Genomic DNA, 11,529 nt, shown 5'->3' on the forward strand with positions numbered 1-11,529 from the left:
CCAGGACCCTGGGCCCCGCAGTGCCCGAGAGACGCAGCCTGGGCTGGCCGGGGGCTGTCCCGCCGAGCCAGGGCAGAGCCGGCGTGGGCCTGCTTCACCTCGGCACCTAGTGTGTGTGTCAATCACCTGTGCTGGGCCTCGGCGTGGTGGGCGGCGTCACTGCAAGGAGAGGGGCAGTCAGGAGCGCTGCCCCTCGCCCAGCTGAGGACCCCGGGGGATGGAGCCGCCACGGGGGGGGGGGGGGGCTGTTCCTGGTCTCCATCCCCATCTTTTCCCTGCCCCGTCCCCCTATCAGGCGGCGACCCGGGTGACCTGGTGCTGACCCAAGCAGGTTGTGTGCGGGGGTGGGGGGGGCGTTCCGCCCTGTGCCTATCGACTGGGGCGGAGAGCGGAGGCTGTCGCCTTTCCTGTTTCTGCTGCCCTGGCCCAGGTTGCCGGGGTTCCCGGGAGGCTCCGCACACCAGGGCACAGCCCTGCGGAGGGGGCTGCCGGGAAGGAGGCCGGAAGCGTGGGTGGGTGGGCATCTCCCGCCGAGGCTGGCGGGACTGGGGGGCCGGGTGGCCCGCGGCGCTTACTGCAAGGAACGCAGGTCCCCGTGCCGTGGTCGAAGTACTCGTGCTGGGAACAGTTGTAGCAGCCTGGAGAGGAGGAGTCCAGAAGGTGACGGGCGCCCCTGCTGCCCGGGCCCAGTCCCTCCCCCCTCTGTCCACCCCCAGCCCCGCCCGTGCTGGAGGCCTGGACGCAGGGGCTACCCGCTTGGCCCGTACCTTCGGTGTTGGTGTCTGGGAGGCTCTGCGGGTTCTCAGGGCAGAGGCACGGCTGGTAGTGCCACGTGCAGTCGGCCTCCTGGTCGTACCGGTACCCGCTGTCCCCCGGGGCGTGCGTGTTGTAGAAGTCACAGTACACGGCTGCAGAACAGGCCCCCGTCAGGCCCTCGGCGCGCGGGTCAGGCGGTCTGAACCCGCACCCGTGCCTGCCCCAGAGTGTGTGGTCCTACGGACGGGGGCGGGGGGCGCTCACGGCAGAAGTCGGGGGTCCTCCAGTCCACACACACGCCTTTGTCCAGGCAGGCCTTGGCGTAGGCGGCCACCGCGTCACACAGGCACTCACAGTCGCCGCTGGTGTCGCAGCCACATGCGTCTCGCACGCAGGCTTCGTAGTAGGGCAAGTGGTACACCTGCGGGGGCCGCTGTCAGTGTGGCCTGTGCCCGCGCTGGGCGCCGGGGGGCTGGGAGCCGGACGCTGGGAGCCGGACTCTGGGAGCCGGACGCTGGGAGCCGGACGCTGGGAGCCGGGGGGCCGGGAGCCCGGACGCTGGGAGCCCGGACGCTGGGAGCCGGACGCTGGGAGCTAGGGTCCGGGAGCCCGGACGCTGGGAGCTGGACCTGGGGGGCCGGGAGCCCGGACGCTGGGAGCCGGACGCTGGGAGCCGGGAGCCGGGGGAGCCGGGAGCTGGGAGCAGGGGACAGGGACGGGCGCACCTGGCTGTGGCAGGCGGCGAAGGTGGGGCCGTTGATGATGCTGCACTTGCGTGTCGCCCAGCTGTGGCGGAAGGCGTTGAGGCTGCAGGGGTCCAGCGCGAGGCCGGCGTCCCCGCACAGCGGGCTGTCCTTCCACGAGTTCACGAAGTCCAGCTCGCTGGACGCCACGTAGTTGCTGCGCGTCTCGAAGTCGTCTTTCATGTTCCCGTTGTAGTTGCCGCACAGGCCGCACAGGGCACCCTGTGGGGGGGCTGGCATCAGGCTGGGCGCTGCCCCCGCCCGCGGGTGGACCCGGGCCCTGGGGCGGCGCCTGTACCTGGCTGCCGCGCGTGACGCTGATGGAGACGGTCATGCGTTTGTTCCAGACGAGGGTCAGGTTGTAGCTGCTGCCGACGGCGACGTGCAGCACCAGGTTCAGGGGGCTGGTGTCCACCCGCAGCCGCACGTGCGGGTCCCCCCCACGGACCGTGTAGTTCCTGTCCGCCAGCACGACGGACAGTCCCTGTGGGGCGGGGCTGTCACGTGGCTGCCCGGCCCCCAGGCTCTGCGTCCCCTGCCCAAGCTCTTGGAGGCAGGCGGACCCCATCTGTTAAGGGAGCGCGTGGGCTAGGCCTACCCGGGCCGGCTCTCTGCTGGGGGCCTGTCCTCTAGAAACTGGGGTTGGCAGAACATTCCAGAAAATGGTGGAAACTGCACCAAGGGCTGAGGGGGAGGCTTCTGGGAGAAGCCCTTCCCTTCGCACAGCTGTCCAGCCCCAGGAGACACCGCTGCCTGCCCTGCGGACAGGGGATCTGGGGGTACCGAGAGGCCGGGACGTGGGGCTCAGGGGGCTGGGGTGCCTGGCCCACTCACCCCCAGGAAGATCTTGATGGCCCGGGAGCAGGTGACGCCCGACTTCCCACACACAACGTTCTCCGTTAGGACCGTGAAGCTGGGCTGCGAGTGGTTGGCCCCGCAGCCGTCCTGTGGGGACACGGGCGCTGAGGAGGGGCCCATCTGCGGGCCCCCGGGCCCCTGCCCCCACAGCCTGGGCGGGCCTCACCGTGGCCAGGATGTACCCGCAGCTGCCGTCGAACAGGAAGCGCTGGCCGTCGAAGGTGACCACGTGGCCCTCCCCGTAGAGTGTGCAGGTGGAGGGGCAGCGGGCACTCTGCCCGCACGTCCACTGGCCCCCGGAGCAGGTGCTGCGGGTGGAGGGGCTATCGGTGGCTGCACGTGCGTCCCCGTTGGACCCTGGCCTTGCTGGGGGGGGCGGGGGGCCCAAGGGCAGACCCAGGCCACCAGGGGCTCCGGGCGGGTGTGGCTTACCACATCTTACAGTCGGTGTGGAGCTCTGCGCCCCGGGGGTAGGAGACCCCCGCAAACTCGCATGGACATTCCTCGGGAGGGACGCAGTGCCCGGTGGCATTCTCGTAGAGCCCCTTGGCGCAGACGCAGCCAGGCTCACACTTGGTGGGTACCTGCAGGGAGGGGGTCAGCGGCCCGTGGAGGGTGGCCTTGCCGACTGCTGCCCTCGCCCCGGGCCCCTTGGACACCCTTAGGGCTCCTCCCTGTCTGTTCCCTGCGTGCCTCCTGCTCCAGGCCTCGCTCTTAGCGGGGCCACAAGCCACGTTCTGGTCCCTCTGTGTCACTCCTGAGCTGTCGTGTGTCCTCTCCAAGTGGGTGGCGGGGGCTTGGCCCACAGTCCTCAGGGGCCGCCTGACCTAAGCACACGCCCCCTCCGGCTCCCGGCCGCCAGAGCCCCTCCTGACCCTCTCAGCCCCATTTGGGCACCAGCTGCCCTCATCACAGGGCGATGGGCACAGTGGGACAGCGGGCTCCGGCCTCCCTGCTCTCCAGGGAGAGGCCCTGGGGGTGGCCTCCACGACCAACCGGCCATCCCACCCAGCGGGGAGCGCCCTCTGGGAAGCGCCATGTGCCTCACTCAGCCCAGGCCTTACACAGGGGGTGCCGGTGGCCAGCCTCTGACATGTGGGGGCACAGGCTGCCCCAAATGTCCTCTCCGACGACTCGTCACAGGACTGAAAGGTCTTGGGGGCCGGGCAGGTAGCTGCAGGGAGGGGTCGGAGCTGGGGTGAGAGGCTCGGAGGGACCACCGCACCGGGCAGTCCAGGCCCCCGGCCTCAGCGCAGCTACATACCCAGGAGCAGTTGTGGGCGCCCGGGGCAGCTCAGCCTGCCGTTGACACAGGAGCTGCAAGGGGGGGCGCGTGAGTGCACCAGCCGCGGGTGGGGGGCTGCAGGCAGGGGGGCTGGCTCCCCGGGGAGCCCCACGCTCACCAGATGGCGCCGTTGACCATGGCGGACTGGTCGGCTGGGATGAGCTTGCTGCCGTCCAGGAGGCAGGGGCACTGGGCCTTGCGTACGCACTGGGCCTTGTGGTTGAGGTAGGTGCCCTCAGGGCAGGCACAGCCGTCCGTGGGCACGGCGCTCGGGTGGCACTCGGCCGCGTGGTCAGATAGTGACAGGCACGTGCGGCCACAGGCCCGGATGTTGTCGCCGAACGTCTGGTTGCCCGTGCAGGGGGTGGCTGTGGGGGGACCGGGGGTCAGGCCCTCGGGGTGCTGGAGGGACTGGGCGGGGGTCTGTGGTATCCCTGCACCCTCCTGCCCGCGCCCTCCGGCACGCACTGCAGTTCACGCTGTTCCGCCAGCCCCGCAGGAGGGCGCCATGTGCGGCGCACGCGCGGGCGTAGTCACTCAGGGCGGCGCACACGTGCGGGAGGGTCTCCTCGTAGTTGCAGGCCTGGTACACGCACCTCTGCGGAGGACACGGCATGGTAGCTGGGTGTCCGGCCCCCACCCCGCCCCCGCTGCCCGCCCCCTGGTGCCCGCACTGGCCCGCGGGCCCTGCCCACCTTGTAGAAGGGCCTGGGGTTCACTGTGGCGTGGCAGCTCTGGAACACGGTGCCGTCCCTCACCAGCGCCGAGCAGTGGGTCTCCGCACACACCTCTGGGGGGACGGGGGAGGTGTGGGTGTCTCGCTTGCCTGGCCTGGGCCTCATGCCCACCCACAGGCCTCCCAGGGCCCGGCACTCACTGTTGAGCTGGCTCATGGAGCAGGGGTCTATCTCGCGCTCCAGCGAGGCCGGGCAATTCCCCGTCCGCCAAGAGTCCACGAAGAGCGGGGCGGTGCCCTCCACGATGCCCGTGCTGGTCATGAAGTCATCCGTCGTGTCCCCATTGAAGGTGCCACAGAGCCCTGCACCGGCCGGGCCGTGAGGGGGGGCCAGCCTGTACTCCTGCCCCCCCGTACTCTGAAGCCCCTGTCTTCCCGTCACCATGCCCCGGACACGAGGCTGTCACTGGCCCTACGAGGGACAGCCTGCAGTCATGAGTGCTGGATGCGTAAGACTCTGTTGGGCTCTTTCTGTGCGGTGGCCACAATGGGCAGGGACGGGGAGGGGCTCACCTCTGGTCCGGCCTCTGAACTGGGGCCCGACAGTGACATATGCCTGGAACACGGGCTCCACCTGCACCACGACCTCCAGCCCGAAGGTGGTGGTCATCTGGAGGTGGGTGGACGTCTGCCTGAAGACTGTGATGTTGCCTGGGGGGAGAGGGGCTTAGGAAGCAGGCTGCTTCGGGGCCCGGCCCAGTGAGGTCCGAGGTACCGGACAGGGCTGAGGACGTACGAGTCTTGTATGGTAGCCACTTGGTGTTCCCGCTGTTGGTGAGGACCTCGTCCCGAGAAATCACGATTTTGTCCTAGAGAGAGGGTGGCCTGAGTCACGGGGGTGGCAGGAGCAGGGGGAGGCCTCCCCTCCTGCCGGCCCGGAGGGACCCAGTGGGGAGGGGCCCGCGGCTGCGTGGCGGGGTGGCCTTACTTCTCTGGACATGTAGATGATGGCAGCTAGGGCCGTCTCCGAGTGAGAGTATCCAGACTTGTCGTATGACGCCACGAGAGAGCCCCCATCAGGGAGCTGCGGGCTCTGGGGGGGGTGGTGGTGAGACTTAGTCCAGGGGCCTGGGGGTGCTTCTCATGACCCCCCCACCCCCCGGGAGCCGCGTGTCCTACCTGGAGGAGGATGTAGGTGCAGGCGCCGTGGAAGCGGTACGGCCGGGCGTCGAATGTGGTGACGAAGGAGCCGCCTTCCAGGGAGCAGCGCCGGGGACAGGGCCGCTCTGTGCACACCCAGTGGCCCAGGGAGCAGCGGCTGCAGGCGGGGACTGGCTTACCCAGACGGCACCCCCAGACGCTGCTGGGCCGAGGCTGTCCCAGGACGCCCCTGTGACCCCTCGCTCCCTCCTGCCTTTGCCCTTACCACGTCTGGCAGGCGTCTGTCACCACTTCCCCGGGGGCGTGGGCCATGCCGTGGAGCACGCAGGGACACTGGGCAAGCGGCACGCAGGTGTGGTTTTTGGAGACGTCATCCAGAACCATACCTGTAGGACACGGGTTTCCTGGGCCCGTGGCTCGGCGCCCTCCCACCACCCCCCTGCATTTGCAGCTTCGCGCCCCCGAGCCACCGTGCCCAGACCCGCACGCTGCCCCTCGTTGGGTCAAGTGCCAGTCTTCGGGGCTACCCATCTCCCTGCCCTGCCCTCAGGGCCTATGGGGTGGGGGGCCAGTCCTTCCCTCCCCTGGGGCGAGTCGGGCCTGGCTCCGACGTGGAGTTGGGTCGGGGCCTCCCCTCTGTCTCTGGGTGAGTTCCGAGGGGTCGCGGGGCCGCGGTTGCCCAGACCTTCGGGACAGAAGCAGCCGAAGGTGCAGAAGCTGGAGCAGGTGTGCTGCGGGTTGGAGCAGGTCCTGGCGCAGGCCGCACCGCACTCCTGGTACACCTGGTTGGCCGGGCACGGGCCCACGGCTGCGGGCAGGCAGGGCTCTGAGACGGGCCGGGGGCGGGGGGGGTGCTGCCCCCTGCCGCCTGCCCCGCCCCCTCCCCAGTCTCCTTCCAGCTCCCAGTCAAGGTTCCCGGCCCTCCCGCCGCCCTCCCCGGGACTCACAGCAGAGGCCGGGGCGCCGCCAGCGGCTGACGGGCCAGCCGGCCATGCTGCAGCGGCGCGAGTACTCGGACAGCGAGGCGCAGGCGCAGTCCCGCCGGCCCCGCGGTGCGCACTCGGCCACGTCCGCCTGGCAGCTCAGCACGAAAGGCTCTTTGGGCACGCTGCACTCGGGGGCCACCTGGGTCAGCAGCTGGGCACAAGTCCGGGCCTGGCCAGAGGCCCACGCGGGGTCACGGGGGTCGGGGCCGCCTCCCACGCCGGCCCGAGACCCTGTCCCACCCTGGGGGCCGGCCCCCCGCCCCGTGGCTCAAGGGCCCCGCGGCCCGACGCACGTGCTCTGCCTGTGGGGCGCGCGGCCTGGAGACCGGCGGGTTGCTGCAGATCTCGTTGGGGTCATCCAGCGTCTGGAGGGCGGCATAGGCCTGCGGTTCCAGTGGTTTGCCTGGGGAGGGGGTGGGCGGGGTCAGCACCGCGGTCCGGGCTGCAGGGGCTCCGGGCCCGGCCCCCACCTACCGTCCTCGCTCAGGAACTCGTGGGTCGGCTCGCCGTCGAAGTCCCCGCACAGACCGCACAGCTTGCCCCTGTACCGCTTCTCCACCAGCACCTGCGGGCGGGCGGGCGGGCGCAGCTGTCAGGCGCCCCAGGACTCGCCCAGCAGGGGGGCGGGCCCAGAGCCGCCGACGGAGCCCAGGCTCACTGCTGGACTCGGGACCCCAGCCCCCCGCCTGCCGACGTCCTCACCAGCAGGTGACTGCCTGGGCCCCACATGACCACCAGCTCCAGCTCGAGCTGCTTGGCCACCAGCTGCACACTCCGGCCGAACGGTGTGATCTGGAGCCCGGTGCTGGTGTAGGGCAGGCTGACGACCCTGCGGGGGCACAGTGGTCAGGGGCCACCCCCTTGGCTCCCAGCCTCCCGGCCCACCCACGTGGCCTACCCCACATCCTTCACGGAGATGTCCGCCTTCTGCACGGTGACCACGGAGGCCCCCAGCTCCACAATGATCCGGGAGATGTTGCCGCCGGGCCCACGCCGTAGCTGGACACTGAAGGTGGGTGATGCACCCTCGCAGGTGGCCGCGAAGACATAGTTGCAGGTCCCCAGGAAGTCATACACGTAGCCATCGAACGTGGAGAAGTGGCCGGCCCCCCAGGTGGAGCACCAGCCCTTTTCCGGAGCTGGGGAGATAGTGGGCAGAGTCTTGGAGCCCTGTGTCCGCCCCGGGCAGATGTGGGAGCCCTCACCCCATGAGCTGGGCCCCTGGGGAGTCCATGCTGGTTTCCCAAGTTCCAGGCACTCCGGATTGGGCGGGAAAGAGCCCCTTCCCAGGGCAAGCCCCGTTGCAGGCGGGGTCTTCTCCCTACCCCCAGGCCTTATAGGGACTCAGCCGCTGCCCTGCCTGGGGTCTATGGGATGCCCGTGGCCGCTCGGCTCCCGCCCAGGGCCCCCCACCCTCCGGGAAGCCCGGCTAGTTTTCCTTCTGGGTGAGGGGCTGCTGGAGTTGCCTCATGGAAAGCCCCAGCCATGGCCCCTCTGTGGTAGGGCCGCGGCGCAGGGGCTCTGGGTGACTCTGGGTGACTCTGGAGGACGGGAGGCTGCCTGTGGCCCTTACCTGTGGGTGGGGAGTCCTGCAGCCTCCGGAGGTCTGGGTGCACAGAGGACGTTTTGTTTAGACCTGTGTGGACAGGGACTGTGGTCAGCGCTGGGACCGCCTGCCTCTGCACCGCCCTCGGTGTGCAGTGTGTGGGCCCGGAGCAGAGGGGTGGGGAGGGTGGTGCTGGCCGTGGGGCCGATCCGGCTCTGGCTGCGCTTTTGCTCTCTCACTGGCTGGGTTCAGCAGCTCAGACGGTCACGAGCTGGGCCCCTCCTCGAGCCCAGAATGGCAGGGTGCGGGGCTGAGGGGGAGGGGACGGCAGTTGCTGGTGTTGGGGGGGGCCCTGGCGGCGGGGGGAGAGGGCGGTCCCCTGTGTCCCCATCTGCCCGTCCTCTGGGTGGAGTTGGGGGAGGAGTCCCGGGCCCGCTGCCCGAGCTTCTCCGCCTGCCCAAGCACAACGGGTGTGACACAGAGCAGCCCCTCCTGCCCCCGCCCCTGCCCACGTAGGATGGACCGGCAGCCTCCACAGCCCGGGCTCCAGGGATCTGTGGTTCTCCTGGACCACGGGTGGGAGGGGCCTGGCGGGCTTTGAGCAGGAGGCTGCGGGAGACCTGGAGAAAGGCGGCCACCGGACAGCACGGGGCTGGGGTTGGCGGGCAGCTGTCCGATCTGTCCTGTCCGGCTGCACCCCACCCCCGAGTTCCCAGGGTGAGGTCTGAGCCTCCCCAGTGGACGTCTCCCTCTATCGGGCTCTGAAAGTGGCCGTTCTCCTGCTTCCTCCTTCCTAGACAGTCCAGGGAGCAGATGACCGTGGCCAGAGAAATGGCCAGGCGACGTCAGTCCTGTGACTGCGGGGGCAGGAGCCATGACCTCACTGGTGACTGGAAGGCGGCGGGAGAGGGGAGGTCTCGCCCGTGGGTCACTGCCTCCTTGCCCCTCCTCCCGGCCTCGCTGTGGTCCTGGCGCTCCCGTCCTGCAGACCTGCGTGGGGCCCCCGTTCCGCTGTGGCTCCCACCTGGCCCTCGGGGGCCTTGACCCTGCCACTCCCCCACTCTGCTGGGCGGTGTTCGTGGGTCTCTGGGTGATGTCAGGGAACAGGGAAAACAGCCGGCTGCCGAGGGGGGCCCCCGGGTGGGGCAGGGGGCACACAGGCTTCCAGTGGGCCAGTGATGTTTGCTCCTGGGCCCCCTCCGTCCGCGGTGTGCACCACGTGGGTCCCTGTCTCTGCGTGACCTCCGCTCACGACCCACCCCAGGACACTCCAGTGGCCTCCACCGCCCACCCCCAGGGGCTCGCTGCTCGGGCCCCACTTGCTGTGGCTCCTCTGGCCGCTCTCCGCGCGCCAGCCTCACGCTTGTGCGTCTCTGGCTGTGGGAACGCTGCCCGCCCCTGCCTGGCTCCCTGCCGGCGGCGGCGCTCCGGAGATCGGCCAGGGGACTCTGTGTACCTCCCGCTCTGAATGTCGGGACAAGCGAAGAGTCCTGCCCTGGTCCCACGGGGCCTGCAAGGTGGGCTGGTCCGCCTCCTCCAGCCCTTCCCAGCCCCAGGACAGGCCGGCGACCTCCGGAGCTCGTGCTGGTTCCCCTGCGCACTTGGCTGCCCTGTCCGCCCTGCCCGTCGGGCCCTGCCCCCTACCTGCCTCAAGCTCTAGGCTCCCCGGGGCTCTTGCGTCTGAACTCATGCTTTCCGAGCCTCTGGTTCAAGGGGCAGAGCCCGCCGGTCCTCGAAGGGCGCTGGCAGACATGTGGCCAGACTCCGGCCGTCCCCCCCCCCCCCCCCCCGCTGCAGGTACAGCCGAACCCCCACGGCCCAGCCATGCTGCAGCCCCTGGCCAGACCCGCACCCCACCCTGGCGGGCTTCCAGAGGCCTCCCTTCTTGTCCTGCTTCTGGGTCCGGGTCTCAGAGGGACGGGCCCAGCCCCAGACTCCGTGGGAGGGAAGGGGTGGGGCGGGCGCAGGGGAAACCCACTCGGCTCAGCCGTTCGTAGCCCAGCCCCAGTGCTTGGGTCCAGGCCGGGGAGCAGGTTTGGGGGCCAAGGCTCTGGGGCCACCGAGGAGGGGCCATGGGGAAGCATTGTGGAGGCAGGAGAGACACGTCCTGCTGGGCTCCCGGGCAGAACAGAGGAGACGCAGAGGGCTTGGTGCCTGCCATCAGCGAGGAGGGGCTGTTCCCTGGCTCACCGTGGGACCCCTCGGGGCTGGCCGCCTCCCGTGCTTGGGGGTGCATGGCTCCTGGGGCGGTTCGCAGAAGGGACTTGCGGGTTGAGGGGGCGGGGAGGGGCGTGGGGATGCTGCTCCGTGGGCCTGGCGGGCAAGGCCGGGTGGGCTCCGGGAGGGGCGGTCCCTTCCGAGTCTCGTGAAACTCTGGGGGTCCTGGGCCCTCACGTGTGTCCCTTCGGCCCGTCCTTTGAACCCTGTGGTGGCCACGTGGAGGGGCATCTTTCCTCCACTGTTCCAGATGGGGAAGGGGAGGCCCAGAGCCCGTGCGGCCCCTGCCCTGCCCAATCCATCCTACAGCCTACCCAGGGCCCAGTGGGGAGAGGGACGTAGTGGGCTCTGGTTGCTGGGCCCCCAGCACGCCCCTGGCCCACACACTCACGTCGCTGAGGGAACTGTATGTCCCTGAGGAATGCCTTCCCGCCACAGCCCAGCATCGTTCCTCCCTGCTGCTATGCCCAGGGCAGGGGTAAGCGGCAGCCTGCGCACAGGCTGGGCTGGGCTCAGAGACCCTGGCCTTGGCCATGTGGGATGGCCAAAGGGGCCTGTCGTCCATCAGCTGCCTGGGGGCCAGCCCGACTCCGGCCCAGTCTATGCGGCAACAAGGGACCCTCTGAGGGCTTCCGTCCACCCCTACAGTGTGGCCTGCGGGCCCCCACTCACCAGTGCCGAGCAGGGCCCCCCCATAGGACAGGAGCAGCAGCAGCTGAGCCCCAAGCATGACGGTGGAGAAGAGAGGTCACCGCAGGCCCTGGCCCCTGCTGCAGTGGGACAATGGGCGGGCTTGTGTGAGCTCCACCGGCCGGAGAGGCTGACCCTGGACGCCTTATGTAGGGGCTGCAGGCCCGTCCCTGGCCGCACCCATGGGGCGTGCTGGTGCCAAGCAGGATCTTGGGCTCCGTGTTATCAGGACTTGGCCTTTGGAAAGGTCCTTGGGGGGCAGTTGCCGCATCATCACGGGCCTCCGGGCAGCGGCTGGCACAGGCCCTCCAGAGGCCTGCAGACATGTCCTGCGTTTGCTCCAGGCTGGCGCGGCTGGGGCCATCCTGGGGGCGGTTCCAGAAGCTCTGTGTGGGCATGTCGGCCATAGCTTGGGGCCGAGGGGCATTTGTCTAGGGTATGTGGGTGAGGCCCCTGGACACCCCCTCTGCCCCTGTGGGGGAGCCCAGAGTGCTGGACAGCTCCTGGGGTGAGCTCTGCCCTCACTCAGACCCCAGGGCCCCCAAAGGTGCCCGCATGCTGGGCCCTATCCCGCCCTGGAGGAGGGACACCCCCATGGGCTGAGGTCCCAG

The 11,529-nt window shown here is 70.0% G+C and overlaps 1 protein-coding gene across 1 annotated transcript; it reads right to left on the reverse strand.

Moving 5' to 3' along the window:
• Nucleotides 1-118: 118 nt before the first annotated feature.
• Nucleotides 119-10,958, reverse strand: MUC6 (mucin 6, oligomeric mucus/gel-forming). The gene is made up of 29 exons (XM_046014607.1): nt 10,901-10,958; nt 10,202-10,324; nt 8,039-8,101; nt 7,364-7,811; nt 7,132-7,294; nt 6,940-7,030; nt 6,803-6,868; nt 6,427-6,732; nt 6,165-6,287; nt 5,745-5,865; nt 5,498-5,636; nt 5,307-5,411; nt 5,115-5,187; nt 4,892-5,029; nt 4,520-4,681; nt 4,338-4,432; nt 4,111-4,240; nt 3,761-4,010; nt 3,622-3,674; nt 3,422-3,531; nt 2,790-2,941; nt 2,524-2,665; nt 2,334-2,444; nt 1,798-1,983; nt 1,482-1,721; nt 1,021-1,177; nt 768-908; nt 576-638; nt 119-159 (listed from the first exon to the last, which is right to left on the reverse strand). The coding sequence occupies exons 1-29, from the start codon at nt 10,956-10,958 to the stop codon at nt 119-121; spliced, it is 4,050 nt and encodes a 1,349-aa protein (XP_045870563.1).
• Nucleotides 10,959-11,529: the final 571 nt, after the last annotated feature.

The sequence above is a fragment of the Meles meles genome, chromosome 8, assembly GCF_922984935.1.
Source record: "Meles meles chromosome 8, mMelMel3.1 paternal haplotype, whole genome shotgun sequence".
Taxonomy (NCBI): domain Eukaryota; kingdom Metazoa; phylum Chordata; class Mammalia; order Carnivora; family Mustelidae; genus Meles; species Meles meles.

Bases quoted from the DNA above. Each gene is read 5' to 3' on its own strand.
- MUC6 (XM_046014607.1), bottom strand. From the start codon at position 10,958: ATGCTTGGGGCTCAGCTGCTGCTGCTCCTGTCCTATGGGGGGGCCCTG. The intron at 2,942-3,421 runs GTAAGGCCTGGG...CCCTCCCTGCAG, and splicing joins TGGCCACCGGCACCCCCTGT to GTACCCACCAAGTGTGAGCC. The intron at 1,984-2,333 runs GTGAGTGGGCCA...CCCGCCCCACAG, and splicing joins CCATCAAGATCTTCCTGGGG to GGACTGTCCGTCGTGCTGGC.